General features: G+C 39.7%; 1 protein-coding gene across 1 annotated transcript in view; it reads right to left on the reverse strand.

The window, feature by feature from the left end:
• xpo4 (exportin 4) overlaps positions 1 to 18,462 on the reverse strand; it is a 96,861-nt gene that overhangs the window by 11,679 nt on the left and 66,720 nt on the right. Inside the window, exons 10-16 of the mRNA XM_061918268.1 lie at positions 17,661 to 17,837; positions 17,452 to 17,594; positions 15,129 to 15,274; positions 11,623 to 11,800; positions 8,301 to 8,460; positions 8,060 to 8,229; positions 6,254 to 6,428 (exon numbers count right to left, since the gene is read on the reverse strand). Of these exons, the coding sequence (XP_061774252.1) occupies positions 6,254 to 6,428; positions 8,060 to 8,229; positions 8,301 to 8,460; positions 11,623 to 11,800; positions 15,129 to 15,274; positions 17,452 to 17,594; positions 17,661 to 17,837 (1,149 nt within the window). The remainder of the gene's footprint in view (positions 1 to 6,253; positions 6,429 to 8,059; positions 8,230 to 8,300; positions 8,461 to 11,622; positions 11,801 to 15,128; positions 15,275 to 17,451; positions 17,595 to 17,660; positions 17,838 to 18,462) is intronic.

An 18,462-nucleotide genomic window follows, 5' to 3' on the forward strand; every position in this document is an offset into this window, starting at 1 on the left:
AGGAGTGTACCGTACCAGGACCCGAAGTCTCCAAGAAGATAAGACGGACAAGCAGAGAGGGGGCGAACCTGACACCGCTCCAAGCATATTTTGTCGTAACTGTTTATGTATCGTGTGGGCTGGGATGCATAATGTGACCCATCCCCTTAGAAGCAGTTTCAGCTATGTAATCAGGGAATGCCCAAATAAATTGGGAGGCGCTGGAACTTTTTCCTCAGAGCGTGGGGTGACACTGTGCGAGGGTGCAGTTCCATGTGCTCTCCTCATGAGCTAAATTGGATCCGGTCTCTGTTTGATTCCTTGCTTCTTGTCCTGTTTAATAGATAGTTCGGTGTTTGAACCTGAAAATTATTAACTTACGATGGCATTCTTTTTGTATTGTTTCAGTTCCACAGATTCCTCGGTAAATTCACCAAAACGTCAGCGTGAAATTAATGAGTCTGTTTAGCTGATTGGAGAGCTAGCTTGTACAGCTAGTGAGTCATTGACGATGACTTCTGTTTTGGTCGATCAGCCGTTTTACTGCCATGTTACAGACACCTTTGGATATGATTAAGGTATGTTAATAAACATTTACTAAATATTTTTGTGTAAATAACTCATTTCACAACCTATAATTAAAAAAAAAGAACAGAATTGTGGCTAGTTGAGCAACAATCGTGTTCCCTTGTTTAGTTTTTACTCATTTTTATGAATTGATTCTTATCTAGTTTGTACTTTGTCTGAGTTATTATTATTATTGTTGGCTTTTATCTAGTTTGTACTTTGTGTTATTATTATTATTGTTGGCTTTTATCTAGTTTGTACTTTGTCTGTGTTATTATTATTATTATTGGCTTTTATCTAGTTAGCACTTTGTCTGTATTATTACTATTATCATTATTATCGACTCCTCTTTGGCTTATTCTTTTTATTTTCCAATTTTAATCATGTTAGACCTGTGTTGGATAGCTGTTTCAGACATCTATGTTTCTGTATCTGTCCGTATTTCAAATAAACCTTTTATATATATATATATACATATATATATTTGTATATGTTTTCTTCTCAGATTCAGTGGGCGTGGCTTATACAACGGGGCGCTCTATAGTCTGGAAAATACACTAATTACCACTGAGTGAGCTGTCCAGAAATCCCGCCGGGGTGGAAACCCTTCCATGGCGCAGCAACAAGGCGGGGTTTGATCAGTCGTCACGGCAGCTGCGCCGACCGACAGCTGGCAAACCCCCCCGCCCCCCCCCGTGATTACACTGCAGTCATCGTGGCTTTGCACCCCATTTTTACTACCGTCAGCCGATTAGGACCAAAGACCTCCCGGATCCTGACAAGGATCATGTTATCCGGCCAGGGACGCCAACTCCGAGGGGGAACATTATCGAGCGCATGCATCAGCCCTGGCGGCTTTAGAGCTGACCAGTCAAGACTTTTTCATGCCTCAAAGCTGCTGATGGCGGAGGACACGCTCGCTTTGCTCTGATTGGCTGTTCAAGCCAGCCTCAAGGGAGAGCGAGAGATCATCACACTGACGGTGTTCGGATCTTTGTGAGGTATAAGAATAGCTAGGGCTGGGCGATAAAACGATATCAATAAACATCGCCATAGACGTGTGATCCATATCAATGAAAAATGCGTTCAAAAAAACCTGATACATTTTTTCTTCTTCTTTGTCAATATGGAAGCAATCAGGTAAGAGTACCAACTATCAAGTTTGGTTGCGGTTGATTCTTTACATGATAAAGTCAAAATGAAAGAACTGTGGATAAAAAAGGAAAAGTCACGTTTTTGGATGTTTTCAAAGGGAGCGTAGTCAGACTATTGTGGTCTGTAAATGATGCAGAGGTGGGTAGAGTAGCCAGAAATTGTACTCAAGTAAGAGTACTGTTACTTTAGAGATGTATTACTCAAGTAAAAGTAAGGAGTAGTCACCCAAATATTTACTTGAGTAAAAGTAAAAAGTATGTTGTTGAAAAACTACTCAAGTACTGAGTAACTGATGAGTAACCTGTTCCTTTAATGATGACGGCAACAAGTAATGCACAAAAACAGCAATGAAGAAATTCAGAGCCAGGAATATCTCTTCAGCAACTAAAACAATAATATATATTAAATAATATATATTTGTTTTTACACTGTATCGAAAAAAAAATTGAAAATGAATTTTACCTTTGCAAGCTCATTATACTATTGGCTAAGTTTTATATTCATAGATGTAAGTTTCTCAATACCCGACCTGTTTTTTGTGCCTTTAAAAAAGATTTAAAACTCAACATTAAAACACTCTTCCTCTAACAACAAAAAAGCTGTGAAAACGATGATGCTGTGTTCCAAATTTAAGTTATTTACTGAGATTGAGTGAGTCTATGGCTTTGCACTTTGTTTATTTTATATATATATATATTTTGCATTCTATTTTAGTTACTTTGAATTTACAACCCCCTGGTGCTGTTTTGTACGGTTTTTATACTGTTTGGTACTGTTTTTGTACTTACTTTGATTATTATTTTCAACTGTTTGTAAATGTTGAAATTTATAAATAAAGGTTTATTAAAAAAAAGTGTGCAGTTAATCATGTGACCGCCTGGCTCTGTTTGATTGGTGAAACGGAGTCAAATGTCACCAGTGACTGCATTTGATTGGTGAAACGCAGGCATGTGATGGATACTACTTTGATGGTCTGTCTGACAAACAAAACAAACAAAGCGTGCATTAACAGAGGGATACAAATCAGTAGCGAGCTGAATGTAGATAAATGGAGCGGAGTAAAAGTAGCGTTTCTTCTCTATAAATATACTCAAGTAAAAGTAAAAGTATGTTGCATTAAACTACTCTTAGAAGTACATTTCATCCCAAAAGCTACTCAAGTAGATGTAACGAAGTAAATGTGGCGCGTTACTATCAATCAATCAATCAATCAATGTTTATTTATATAGCCCCAAATCACAAATGTCTCAAAGGACTGCACAAATCATTACGACTACAACATCCTCGGAAGAACCCACAAAAGGGCAAGGAAAACGTGTTACTAAATGATGCAAGGGTCTGGTCCACACCAAGACCTAGGCCGCGCTCACTAGTGAGTCGTGAGATATCGCCTGCTGTGCTGCGGGAAATCGTGCAATTTATCGGTCCCCAAAAATATTTTATGCAAAGCAATTATTATTATCCCGCAAATAATATTGAGTGCCTGTGCTGGCGAGAGTAGCCATGTAATACTATTCCATATCAGTAGGTGGCAGCAGGTATGCATGCTGCCAGACAAGAGAGTTAGTCGTGCATGGATGGTTAGGATTATATTTCAAATTCATATCCAACAATTACGTCACGTGTTAATTGAGAACAACTTTATATTGTCATTATAAGCGAGAGTGTTTCATTTTTTTGACATTTTCTGCTGGTGGTGTGCCTGGGGATCTTTTCAATGAAAAGAATGTGCCTTGGCTTAGAAAAGGTTGAAAAACCCTGCTTTAGAGCACAGCTGTAACTTCCTGACACTAAACCTGTAGAAAATAGTTCTTCTCAGCTTTCTATTTTTACATTTTCACTATTTTCTTACACGTCATGAAACATTTCTTACATATTTCTTATTTTTGCATCTTCATTTTAAGATCTTATTGTTAAGTGTTCAATGTGATTTTACTATTTTAATTTCCCTCCATTCTTTTGTTGACAATATATTATTCGCCTGCTCCTAATTCCCCTAGGTCCGGGGTGCCCATTACGCCGATCGCGAGCTACCGGTCGATCGTGGAGGGTCTGTCAGTCAATCGCAAACCAAGCATTAAAAAAATAAACCTAAACATTTGTGATCATCAATCGTTACGACGACGTCACTTTCGTCATTTGATTGTCATTCACGGCACCCGAGGGTCTTCTGAGATGACGCTGGCTGCTGCGAGATCATTATTAAGAAAATATGATCGAGAGGAGGGCGAGAAACACTTTTTTTTTTCAACACTTTTGTGCCGTACCTGCTGTCAAAACCCTGAAGACAGACTGCACAGTTGCTGTCTTCACAATAAAAGCCCTGCTTCATCCTGCCTGCGCTAACAAAATAAGAGTCTCAGAAAGCTAGCGTGCACAAGATAGCAAGCTACGGAGTTTGCCGTTAATGTATTTCTTGCAAAATGTATAAAAACGAGTATGGAAGCTGGACAAATAAGATGCCAAAAACTAACCACTTTCATGTGGTATTGGACAGAAAGGAGGACTTTTTTTCTCCTCCATTCGAAAATGTGGACGTTATCAGCACATCTGTCTGATCCCAAACAATGCAAGTCATCAGAATCAGGTAATACACCAACTTGTATTCTTGTCTTCATGAAACAAAGGAATCTAAATGTGTTAAACATGCTTGTATTATCATTAAACACCTTTAACGTGTTAACAAAAACGTCTCATAAATAATTAAATATAAATTATATATATGAAATTCATGAATGAGGTAGATTCCTTCGACTCGGTCAATTGAAAAGTAGCTTGCCTGCAGAAAAAGTGTGGCCACGCCTGCCGTAGGTCATAAAAATGTTCAATAATTATGGATACAATCATATTTACAATAATTACTGCATAACAAAACAATATTTCCATAGTTAAATAAGAAAAGTAGGGCAAATTAATGTTACACAGCTGCTATTTTTTTGGCACTAAACCTGCAAAAAATAGTTATTTTTAAGGTTTTTTCCCAGTTCCGTTCAGTTTGAGTTTATTTCGAACATGCATGTTTCTCTATGTTTACATTTGCAATATTTTCTTACACTTAATGAAGCATTTTCTTACACCGTCCTTATTTTTGCACCTCCATTTGAAGGTCTTATTGTTAAATGTTCAAAGTGATTTTACTATTTTATTTTCATTCCATTCTTTTGTTGACATTTCCTTTCTGCCTTGATAGCTGAGGGATTATAATGAGAGGAAGTTACATTTCAAATAAAATATATTATTCTCCTGCTCCTAATTTCCCTAGGTCATAAAAACTGTCAATAATTATGGATATAATCATCCATCCATTTCCTACCGCTTGTCCCTTTTGGGTCACAGGGGGTGCTGGAGCCTATCTGAGCTGCATTCGGGCAGAAGGCGGGGTACACCCTGGACAAGTCGCCACCTCATCGCAGGGCCAACCCAGATAGACAGACAACATTCACACACTAGGGACCATTTAGTGTTGCCAATCAACCTATCCCCAGGTGCATGTCTTTGGAGGTGGGAGGGGCCTATCCCCAGGTGCATGTCTTTGGAGGTGGGAGGGGCCTATCCCCAGATGCATGTCTTTGGAGGTGGGAGGAAGCCGGAGTACCCGGAGGGAACCCACGCAGTCACGGGGAGAACATGTATTTACAATAATTACTGCATAAGGAAAAATCCTTTCCATTGTTAAATAATAATAACAGGGCAAATTAATGTTACACAGACGTTATGTCCTGGCACTGAACCTGCAGAAAATAGTTCTTCTCAGCTTTCTCCATGTTTACATTTTCACTATTTTCTTACACTTTATGAAGCATTTCTTACACAGTCGTTATTTTGGGCATTTTAAGAGCTCATTGTTAAATATAACATGCAACGACTCGAACTAACAACATTCACAACAAATTTATAAAAAGATAAAGTAATTATAATCTAAAAGGAACTGAGAACTTTACTACTTTTATTCTAGAACAGTGATCATAGAAAGAAGTATTTCAATCCGAGGTGGGAGTTTATGGAAGAATCTTGACGGTGGAATAAAACAAAGTAAATCTCTTTCTGTATTTAAAAAAAATCGTGATGATGAAAAGATATGACTGACTCTAATTATTTCTTCATTATTGGTTCAATTGTTGGAAAATGAAAATATATCTTTGTAGTCGCCAACATTAAAAGTCAATTGTATTTGTGAAAATAGGGGGCAGATATAAGAATAACAGGGCAACTTTCTGGTCATTTTTATTCATATTTTACTTTAATGTTATGTTGATTGATCTATTTTTATTCTATTCCTTTTTTATGAATGAAATAAATAAATTAACTGAAGTGTTTGGTTGTACTATTTTGTTTACATTTTTTGAGTGTTTTCCATGCTTGACATTTCCTTTCTACCTTGATATCCGAGGGATTCTAATCACAGGAAGTTACATTTCAAAATAAAATGTATACATTGTTCTCCTTGTTAGAGCCGCACGATTAATTGACATCGAATCAACATAGATGTTGTAATTAGTACACAACCGCGAGCGGCTGAAGTACTTTTTTGAATGACTAAGGCGAAAAATACCTCAGCCCAGTACTGCTGCTTCATGTCCGAGTCCATTTGTGCAAAGCCGCCCAGAACCAGGGCCTTCATCAGGGTCCTCTGCACCGAGCTGGACAACATGTGGAGCGGCGGGCTGCGGCTGGCGAACTGCTTGGCTAGGTTCCACCAGCTCTCACACTGCACCACCATGTTGGCCCTGCGCACGCACGCACACACACACACACACACACACACACACACACACACACACACACACACACACACACACACACACACACACACGCAAACGCACGCACACACACACGTACGCCACAATGAAGGGAAAGAAGACTACCCGTTCAAACCAAAAATGGCACGATCGACCCTGAGAAAAAATGAAAATAAATTGCTAAAAATCTGACTTTTAACAGATACCTGGCCAGCAGAGGGCGACATAACTACACTTAGGTTTAATTGTGTTGAGTCACAGTCATTGTGTGCAATGTTTCATTTGTGTACGGGTAAACATCTCAAGTTTATTTATTTTTCTATACCTACTCAGTGGCCTAGTGCAGTGGTTCTCAAATGGGGGTACGTGTACCCCTGGGGGTACTTGAAGGTATGCCAAGGGGTACGTGACATATTTTTTTTTTAATATTCTAAAAATAGCAACAATTCAAAAATATTTTAGAAATATATTTATTGAATAATATTTCCAAAAAATATGAATGGAAATACATAAACTGTGAAAATAAATGCAACAATGCAATATTCAGTGTTGACAGCTAGATTTTTTGTGGACATGTTCCACAAATATTGATGTTAAAGATTTTCTTTTGTGAAGAAATGTTTAGAAGTAAGTTGATGAATCCAGATGGATCTCTATTACAATCCCCAAAGAGGGCACTTTAAGTTGATGATTACTTCTATGTGGAGAAATCTTTATTTAGAATTGAATCACTTGTTTATGTTTCAACAAGTTTTTTAGTTATTTTTATAAATATTTTTCCAAATGGTTCAAGAAAGACCACTACAAATGTTGCACTGTTATACAATTTAATAAATCAGAAAGTGATGACATAGTGCTGTATTTTACTTCATTTTTCTCTTTTTTCAACCAAAAATTGTTTGCTCTGATTAGGGGGTACTTGAATTAAAAAAATATTCACAGGGGGTACATCACTGAAAAAAGGTTGAGAACCACTGCTCTAGTGGTTAGATTGTCTGCCCTGAGATGGGTAGGTCGTGAGTTCAAACCCCGGCCGAGTCATACCAAAGGCTATAAAAATGGGAGCCATTACCTCCCTGCTTGGAACTCAGCATCAAGGGTTGGAATTGGGGGTTAAATCACCAAAAATGATTCCCGGGCGCGGCACCGCTGCTGCCCACTGCTCCCCTCACCTCCCAGGGGGTGAACAAGGGGATGGGTCAAATGCAGAGGACAAATTTCACCACACCTAGTGTGTGCGTGACAATCATTGGTACTTTAACTTTAACTTAACTTTATTGTGGGAACATATAAGCTATTTTATGTATGTAAAATACACAATGTATACTTTTGTAATGTTTATTTTTTTCAGTCTTTCAAACCTAAATCAAGAGTCAAGAAATAAAACTGATGAAGGACATTAATGGAAAAGAAGGAACGTCAATCAAAGCGTCTGTTTGTTCATGCTGTTAACTATCTGTCTGGTTGCACACGCTGGAAACAAGTAGCGAGGGCAGAATAATGAATGTATTGCAATGAAGTAAACACAGTCTCAAGGGAATATAACTTTGTGACCAAACATCCACATTTGATAGCCCCCCTCTAGAACCTGACCATTTGGAACATTGGTACCGGCTCACCTTTCCCTCCTCTCCACCAGCGTCACCAGCAGCTCCACAGTGTCGGTGGCCAGCTCCGTCTCGGAGCTCCACACCGACAGGTTATTGATCACCTTCTCCAGCAGGTAGCCCACAATCCACTGGGCTCCCTCCGTGTCGGCTCCGAAGGCCGTGCTGAAGGGGATGCTGACCTGTGGAGGAGACGTGACATGTGGACCTCCCCTTTACGGAGAAGGAGGCGTGTCTGGAACAGGTGTGTTACCTGCTGGTAGAGTTTCTCATCCATTAGCAGGTAGGTCTTGGCCCATCGTCTCAAGAACCAAACAATGTCCTTTCCCATCTGTGGACTCAGTAGCTGCGTCAGACTGGCTTTGCTGGCTCTGGACTCCACCTCGGAGGTCCTCAACACGGCCGACAACAACCTGGCACACAACACGTGGTCCAAAAAGTCAAAACATGACACGAGGAGAACGACAAAATGCACAAAGAAGAATTTAATTTCTGATTTGTGGTCACTGACTGAAAGAACAGGTGCACATCTACTCCATCATAGACAAAGTCAAACATGGAACCAACACTTGCATGTAGACCAAAGGTGTCCAAAGTGACGTCCGGGACTATTTGTTACCCATAGTTAATTTTTTTAAGGGCCTGCCGCACAATCCTTAGCATGCTAGCTGTCAGAATAATTGTATATAAGTTATCACAGAACTTATGTGCTCTGAGTTCAGGTTGCCTTGCGTGAAAACAAAAGCTGTCTTTGATCTTACCAAGCAAAAGGCGGGTGGCTTGTAAGAGCAGAGACAAGGACGAACACCGCAGTGACGCAGACAGAGCAGAGACAAGGGGATATGATACACGTCCACTAATTTTCTATAATCATATATTGTGTCTATCTCCTTCGAGCCGGATTTGAACCAGCGGGGGTAATCTCGACAACTGGGGTAATCTCGACAACTCCAGTTAGACACAATATATGATTATAGAATAAATGAAAATGAGTTGACGCAGGTCATATCGCCTTGTCTCTGCTCTGTCTGCGTCACCGGTGTTCGGCCTTGACCGTCAGCAGACAGAGTCAAGACACAACACTGATAAAGACAACTGGCAATCTTTTGGATTGCCAGCTTGCATAGATACAAAAATACCACTTCAGCACAATTGAGAATAATTAATATCAACGGCCCTTAAGCATAAAGTTATGATGATAATATATACATAATTACTCTGACACCCGGTGCAGCAGCAGTTTATGACCCCCTCCTCTTAGAAGCAGCTGCAGCTATGTAATCAGGAAATGCCCAAATAAATGAGGCGGCGTGGAGCTTTTTCCTCAGAGTGGTGGGGTGACACTGTACGAGGGTACAGATCCACACGCACGCTCCTCATGAGCTAAATTGAATCCTGTCTCTGTTTGATTCCTTGCTTCTTGTCTTGTTTTATAGATAGTTTGGTGTTTGAACCTGACACTAGCTATTTTGCTGATTTTGCAGGTATGCACCTCAGCGTCAAATATTTGTTACTCGACAAATAATACAGTACAGTGTTAGCATGCTTGCTAATGTTAGTATGTTGCCAATTTTGTAGGTGCACACAACAGTCACATTTTGGTACTTGGTGCATGCTAACGTTACCACGCTAGCGTATGGGGAAAAAAAATGTAGGTACACACCTCAGTGATATTTTTTGGTACTTGACGAATGATATCGGTTGGCATAGTAACGTTGGTATGTTGGCGTTCTTTTAGATGCACACCATAGTCATATATTGGTACTTGATTCATGCTAACGTGACTGTAGCATACTAGCTTTTTAAACAATTTTTTTTTTTTTAGGTACACACCTCAGAGTAATATATTTTGGTACTTGACGAAGGATACTTCTTCGCATAGTAACGTTGGTATGTTAGCTTTTTATATTTTCAGTTACTTTTGCTGGTGTACACCTCAGTCATACTTTGGTACTTGATGCATGCTAACATTTTAAACATTAAGTTTTTTTGGTACATACCTCAGAGTAATATATTTTGGTACTTGACCAAGGATACCTGTTAGCAGGCTGACATTAGATACTGGTTTTCCTTTTTACCTCATTTTGTAGGTGCACACCATAGTCATATTTTGGTACTTGAGGCATGCTAACGTTACTGCAGCATGCTAGCATTTAAAACATTTTTTTTAGGGTGCACACCTCGAAGTAATATATATTATATATACAATATATATATATATATATACATAACTTCAAAAAAGGGTTATTAGAATAATACACAAAGCCTGCTACTATGAACATACCAATCCATTATTTATGAGTTCAAATGTATTAAAATTTTCAGACATTGTGTTTTTAAAAACAATGGAAATTATGTTTCGAGTAAAAAACAACAGCCTTCCAGCTTGTATTCTCAGGCTATTTCATTTAAGAGGAGAAAACTATAATTTACGGGGGATATCGATTTTTGAAATAGGTAAAGCGAGAACAAATATAAAATACAAATGTATTACAGTTTTAGGAGTTAAATGGTGGAACAAGCTCAGTGATGAGCTGAAGACATGTACTTCTTTGGTAAGGTTTAAGAAAACATTGAAAGGTGAAATAATTGAAAATGATAAAATATAGTAACAATTACTTTCATCCCATTGATTTTTGATGTATTATTTTTTTTATGTTGATGTTCCAGGCAATCTAATTTTCTGTGAAGGTATAGGATAGGCAAATATAAGCTTTGGCTTCAGCCTATTCCTTTTTTGGTCATTTATTTTTCTTTTCTTTCGTGTGTAAATGTGCATTATTGTATACATATAACATGTACTATAAAACTGATCACATGAATTGGTTGATTGATTATATGACCGAAATAAACTTATTTCATTCATTCATTCATATTTGTACTTGGCATGGTAACGTTGATATATTAGCTGTTTTTTTCAAATTAATTTTGTAGGTGTACACCTGAGTCATATGTTGGTACCTGATGCATGTTAACCTTAGCGTGTTAGCATTTGAAACAAGTTTTATACACGGCAGATTTTATGTGCACCATTTATTCAGAGTAAAATAGATACATGACCGGACAAACGCTGCGCCAAGCCTCGTGTGACTCCGCCCACAAACAGTTTGAACGTGTCTGCGGGGAACAAACGCACGTTGACATTTGCGAGGAGGCTGAGGTCGGACGCTCGCTTACCATTTAGAAACTCGATGCTACGCGCTAACTCATCACTGCGATCTGCTGTCATCACACACACACACACACACGCACACACACACACGCACACACACACGCACGCACGCACGCACTCAGGCACGGAGTGAAGAATGTAGTAAACAGCAGCTCGCTGACCTTCACAAAACAATATGGCTGGCTGCTGTGATGATCTATTGTGGTCACTGTGATTATCTTTACACAAGGACACACGCACGCCGCATGAGTGGATTCTATCAACAGATGCTCACTCCATCCAGACTTTCTAATCCCTCACTTGCAGAAATAAACCCTGGATGCGAAGCAACACTACGCTGGAAATAAAAGGACATCTCTCGCAAACATGCCACAGTTTGTCTTCGGTGGTCGCTAAAAAGTACCTGATGACCGAGTCGGTGCGGTTGAAGCCCGGTATGGACGACGCCTTCTCCCCCGGTGAGCCCAGGATCTGCAGCGTGGTGTTGAGGTCCACCTCGGTGGAGTGCTTGATGGAGAACTCCATCACCTCGGAGGGGATCATGGGCGTTTCGCCCTGGGGGTCGTCGGCGAGTAAATATCCTGGAGAGAGCGCGGATGGTGAGAACCGCAGGGAAACCACCAAAACAATAATGGCGGAAGGAAACAATAACGCCGGCGAGCGCCTCGATTTGCTTCATCTTATTCAAGAGGAGACTGAGGGCAATGTGCAGTAAAGTGGAGACTGTATCACGATATCTGTGTCTTGTATCAGTCCATATTGATTATTGAAACTCTTATGACCTATGAGTAATATGGAGGAGATAAATATAGTTTATATACAGTAAAAATCAAAACATTCAATGTAAACAAAATAGTAAAATCATATTGAACACTTAAGCTCTTAAAATTAAAAATTATGAAAGAAATGCTTTATAAAGTGTAAGAAAATAGTATGTAAATAGAGACAAACCTGAGAAGAACTATTTTATGCAGGTTTAGTGCCAGATCATAATTTGCCCTGTTATTCTTATTTCATTAACTATGGAAAGGATTTTTTGCTATGCAGTAATTATTTATATATTATATCGATAATCATTGACATTTTTCATGTCTTAGCTAAATGAGGATAAAAATAAATCTTACTAGAAATGTAACCTTCCTCTGATTATAATGCCTTGAATTATCAAGGCAGGAAGGAAATGTCAACACAAGCATGGAAAACACTCAAACATCCATCCGTCCATCCATTTCCTACCGCTTATTCCCTTTTGGGGTCACGGGGGGCGCTGACGCCTATCTCAGCTACAATCGGGCGGAAGGCGGGGTACACCCTGGACAAGTCGCCACCTCATCGCAGGGCCAACACAGATAGACAGACAACATTCACACTCACATTCACACACTAGGGACCATTTAGTGTTGCCAATCAACCTATCCCCAGGTGCATGTCTTTGGAGGTGGGAGGGGCCTATCCCCAGGTGCATGTCTTTGGAGGTGGGAGGAAGCCGGAGTACCCGGAGGGAACCCACGCATTCATGTGGAGAACATGCAAACTTAATGGAAACAAAATAGTAAAATCACATTGAACACTTAACAATAAGCTTTTAAAATAAAAATAAAATATGAAAGAAATGCTTCATAAAGTGTGAGAAAATAGTGCAAAAACTGTTATTATTATTTAACTATGGAAATGTTTTTTTTGTTATGCAGTAATTGTTGGAAATATAATTGTAACCACTGCGATGAGGTGGCGACTTGTCCAGGGTGTACCCCGCCTTCCGCCCGATTGTAGCTGAGATAGGCGCCAGCGCCCCCCGCGACCCCAAAAGGGAATAAGCGGTAGAAAATGGATTGATGGATAATTGTAACCATAATTATCAATTTTTTTTTTAGGACCTAGGGTAATTAGGAGCAGGAGAATAATATATTTTATTTGAAATGTAACCATCCTCTGATTATAATCCCTTAGTTATCAAAGCAGAAAGGAAATGTCAACACAAGCATGGAAAACACTCAAACAATGTAAACAAAATGATAAAATCCCATTAAACACTTAACTATAAGCTCTTAACAATCAGGAATATGTAAGACATGCTTCATAAAGTGTAAGAAAACAGAGAAACCTGAGAATAACTATTTTCTGCAGGTTTAGTGCCAGAACATAGTAGCTGTGTAACATTCATTTTCCCTTTTATTCCTATTTCACTATGGAAATGATTTTTTGTTATGACGTAAATATTTTAAATATGAATATATCGATAATTATTGACATTTTTTTATGACCTAGCACAATAAGGAGCAGGGGAAAATACATCTTATTAGAAATATAACCTTCCTCTGATTGTAATGCCTCAGCTATCAAGGCAGAAAGGAAATATCAACAAAAGCATGAAAAACACTCAATGTAAACAAAAGATTAAAAAGCACATTGAACACTTAACAAGAATTTTAAACTAAAATATGTAAGAAATGCTTCATAAAGTGTGAAACTGTAAACATATAGAAACCTGAGAAGAAGTGCCAGAATGTTACAGCTGTACTCTAAAGCAGTGTTTCGTAACCATAGGGCCAGGGGACCATTGTTTGGCCGCGGGTTCTTATTGGAAAGCTGACAAAAAATATGTGTCTTCAGCGGTACTTAATGTAATACACTTTTTCACCACTTGTGGCAGTGCAATGCAAATTATTTGCCACTTTCCATCCATCCATTTACTACCGCTTGTCCCTTACAGAGTCACGGGGGAAGATTTGAAATATTATTTCTATAAATGTCCCTTACTTATTTTTAGTCATTGACTTCACATCATTACCAATAATGACATTTTGTCTATTTTAGTTTTTAGTCTCGTTTAAAGATTCCGCAACGTCCCAAGAATGCTTCTTTTCAGAATTGCAAGTTGAATAATGCTTGTTTGCACAATAAAATACGTATTTCTATCTTTAAAGTCCTGCTAATTTCTAGATGTACGAATCTTGATTCAGGATGTTTTACCAAATAAAACTAAGTAGTCGCATGGATAGATCATCTCACTAGTTTTTAGTATTCTTCCCTAAACTATCATCTTTTTATTTTATATTTTGTCAGTCCTTCCTCCTGTATAATGACAATATCAAACAAACAAAAGAAGTCCAGACCTAAAGTCATAGAGAGCACAAAAATTGTGACTAAAGTGATGAAGATTTATTTTCCCTTTAATTATATTGACAGTACATCAAATAAAAATATTCGTTGTTAATTAAGTTAATTTATATTAGCACGACATAAATGTATATACATTTTTTTCTGTCATATTTGAGTGGGTCCTGGGCCCCTCTGTAGTGGAAAAGCAGGGCCCCAAGGTCAAAAAGGTTGAGAAGGATTTTTCCAAAGGGAGCGTAGTCGAAACAATGTGGTGTGGAAAAGATGCAAGGCACTCGTCCCCGCCAACACCGCCAATATTCCACCACCTTAGCCGCGCTCACCCTTTAGAGCACAGCTGTAACTTCCTGCCACTAAACCAGCAGAAAATACTTCTTCTCAGGTTTCACTGTTTACATTTTTTGCACTTTGAGAAGCTTTTCTTACATATTCTTTAATTTTAAGATCTTAGTGTTAATTTACTATTTCATTTACACTGAGTGTTTTCCATGCTGTGTTTCATTTCTGTCTTGATAGTTGAGGGTTTATAATAAACATTTGAAATAAAACATTACTTTCTCCTGCTCCTTATTTTCCGTAGGTCATTAAAAATATCAATCATATTGAGCGATATAAAACACTGACATCGTGATAAGAGTTTTCAGCCATATGACGCAGGTCTTGTTGGACATTGCAAGTTAGTTGACTTATCATTACTTGCAAACACCATCTTAGTCAATCGAGGAGTCCAAGACTGCCAATCAGCTAAAAGGCTCCAAAAAAGAGAAAGTTGTTGGTTGTGTTGCTGACCTGAGACCAGTATGAGCCAGTGGATGTCCTCGTACAGGTCGTCCAGCACTTTGCGGTCCGCTGACTCCAGGTTTGAGGAGGCCATGAGGTGTTGCTGGGTCCTCTGCAGCTGGCCGTGTAGTCGCGTGACCCGGTCCTCCAGAAGACTGCAAGGAGGACAAGGTTGGCGCCGACACGTTATACGGGACGGCTTTTTAGGGTCCACTGGAGCGGTGCGCAAAGGTTTTTGCCTCCAGGGGCCAAAGGTACAACATGCCATTGGGCCACGGGCCAAACAGGGTGATTTTTAGGAGTGAAACACATAAGCCGCTACTTCTTTCCTACGCTTTGAGTCCTGCTGCTTCTACAACGGTGCGACTCATTTATGTATTTTTTCCTCGCTGACGACCATAAAGCAAATAGTTTTGATTAAACACATGCAAAGACACTTAAATGGTGTGTTATTGTTTGTGCGATGGCGCCATCTTTTAGATGAGTTCGCTCACTGCAGCTCACTGTGTGTCAATCAATCAATCAATCAATGTTTAATTATATAGCCCTAAATCACTAGTGTCTCAAAGGGCTGCACAAACCACTACGACATCCTCGGTAGGCCCACATAAGGGCAAGAAAAACTCACACCCAGTGGGACGTCGGTGACAATGATGACTATGAGAACCTTGGAGAGGAGGAAATCAATGGATGTCGAGCGGATCTAACATGATATTGTGAAAGTTCAATCCACAATGGATCCAACACAGTCGCGAGAGTCCAGTCCAAAGCGGATCCAACACAGCAGAGAGAGTTCCGTTCACAGCGGAGCCAGCAGGAAACCATCCCAAGCGGAGGCGGATCAGCAGCGCAGAGATGTCCCCAGCCGATACACATGCAAGCAGTACATGGCCACCGGATCGGACCGGACCCCCTCCCCAAGGGAGAGTGGGACATAGGAGAAAAAGAAAAGAAACGGCGGATCAACTGGTCTAAAAAGGGAGTCTATTTAAAGGCTAGAGTATACAAATGAGTTTTAAGGTGGGTGGAAGCCTACAGTGTTTCCTGCTGTTTAGAGCTTTGAACCGAAAGTAGAAGTGCTGTTCAGTCTTCTAATCGTCCATAGCGTTTCTACCCGTATGGATTCTTCATTCATCACTCCAAGCAATGTTTTAAGTTTTACAATATAACTAAAACTATTCTTACTTACTGAGCCATCAAATGTGTGATGTCTATAGGAGTGTTTTCATGCATATTTATTTGCATGTGCTATAGTAATGTCATCAAGATAGTGTTGTTAGCATTAGCTTATTAGCTAACACATTTACAAGTGTCTGTACTAGTATTATTAACTCACAATGGCATTCTTTTTGTATTTTTTCACTTTCACAAATTCCTCAGTAAATTCTCCTAAATTGGAGAGCTAGCTTGCACAGCTAGTGGGTCCATGGCCATGACTTCTGTTTTGTTTGATCAACTGTTTTACTGCCGTGTTACAGACAATGTTTGGAAACAATTAAGGTATTGACTAAATATTTTAACATTTTAAATAAAATACAAAAAAAAGTTAGTTAGACTTCCAGACATACCGTCAATGATTGAGAGTTTTAGGGTTGTCCTGAACTTTTTCACTTCACATACCGATATTGGAGCTTTGAGTGTCGGCCAACACAGATTTTATTCCGATATGATATCAACAGAAAGCATACTTTTATTATTTAGCAGTGTGGAATGTTAGAGAATGCTTTATCAAGAGAAATGATTCAAACAAAGAACAATAGTAGGTATGAAAAAAAACCCCACTAACCTATTTATTAATGATCGTCAGAAACAGACATATGCTGTCTCTTTTTTTTGGCGACACCTAGTGGTCAGATGAATCAATAAAATGAGTTTCGACGCAGTAAGTTGAATGATGCGGACACGTTTGTTACTAAGATACTTTTTAACATGCTTCTGCCTCGCAATTAAACAAACACTTATTTATATTGACAAATGTGATGTTTCACACTGCAACATTGTTCAATGATTATTGAACAGCTGGTGTGTTGTTGTGTGCTTAGCTGTTGTGTAGCTGCCAGCTCGAGTTCTTTACAAAGGGTAAAAAAGTTGGTTTTACATTTTGTAAAGGACTTTAGTAAAAAAAGAAGAAACGGTGTGCTTATTGGAGGACTTTTAGATGTAAGCAAACAGGCTGCCTGTATCAGACATTTGACAGGCAGCCTACACAATCTAATGCTGATATCAGACTGATATCAATACCAGATCGATGTAAAAAGATGTCAGTATGGATATGTCATGCATTTGATAAGCCAAACTTGAGGCTGGTCTGGAGGAGCACGTGTAGGTCTACCTTGTGAGGAGGGGGATACAGTGGTCCGCAGCCACGCGGCCCAGCGTTCCAATGCTGGACAGCTGGTCTGAGAACAGCTCTCGGTCGTCTTCTTGCAGCTCGTTGATCTCCTCCTCCTCGTGGGACGCCGCGCCATTCACCGACTGGGGAAGAAGGTACGGGGGGCGTTTGTCACGAGGCTGAACCGAGGCGACGGGGAGGAATCTCACCAGGTTGCGGGTGCCGTCCGGCGCGGCCAGGTGACACTGGATGTAGGAGTTGAAGACCTGCACGGCGGGCTGGACGAAGCAGCCGCGAGGGAAATGCTCCTCGTCCTGCACCAGCGTGAGCCAGGACTCCAGCAGCTTGTCGTAGGCCTCCATGTACACCATGTCGTCCTTGTCCAGCTGAGCGTTGGAAAGAGGAATCAATCAATCAAAGTTTATTTATACAGCCCTAAATCTCGAGTGTCTCAAAGGGCTGCACAAGCCACAACGATCCCAAGAAAGTGGACTGGCTTCGGTAGGTCAGGTCTAACTTGGGAAGGTCATGTGAGCGCCGAAAGCAAATGAATGGACGTCTTTCTTCCTGGAATTCAGAGGCTTATTGCAGATTTCAAAGGGCTCTTATTGTGAAAGGTCTCCTGGGCGCATGAGATATCATATTTATGCAACGACTTTGGACTTCTTTACACAAACAACAATGCCTGGAAGACATTTATGTTGGGTTATTTGATGAAAACACGTAACAAGAAACACGCCGCGCTCCTTTCATGAACCCACAGCGACAACATCGCCGCCGTGGCCCCCCAAAAAATGGAACTGGTAATACGCCGGGAAAAAAGGACAAAAACTGGATTTGCCGGCCCACAAAAAAAAAAAGGAAGTTTTGACAACCAGGCAGAAGAGAGATACTGCACGAGCAAGAGAAAGAGAGAAATAAGGCAGTAGTTGTAACTATTTACTTTGTATACAATGTAACTGCTGATGTAGTTCTGTTGTAAATGTAAAAAGTAAATAAAATAAAAATAAA

The sequence above is a fragment of the Nerophis ophidion genome, linkage group LG13, assembly GCF_033978795.1.
Source record: "Nerophis ophidion isolate RoL-2023_Sa linkage group LG13, RoL_Noph_v1.0, whole genome shotgun sequence".
NCBI lineage: Eukaryota > Metazoa > Chordata > Actinopteri > Syngnathiformes > Syngnathidae > Nerophis > Nerophis ophidion.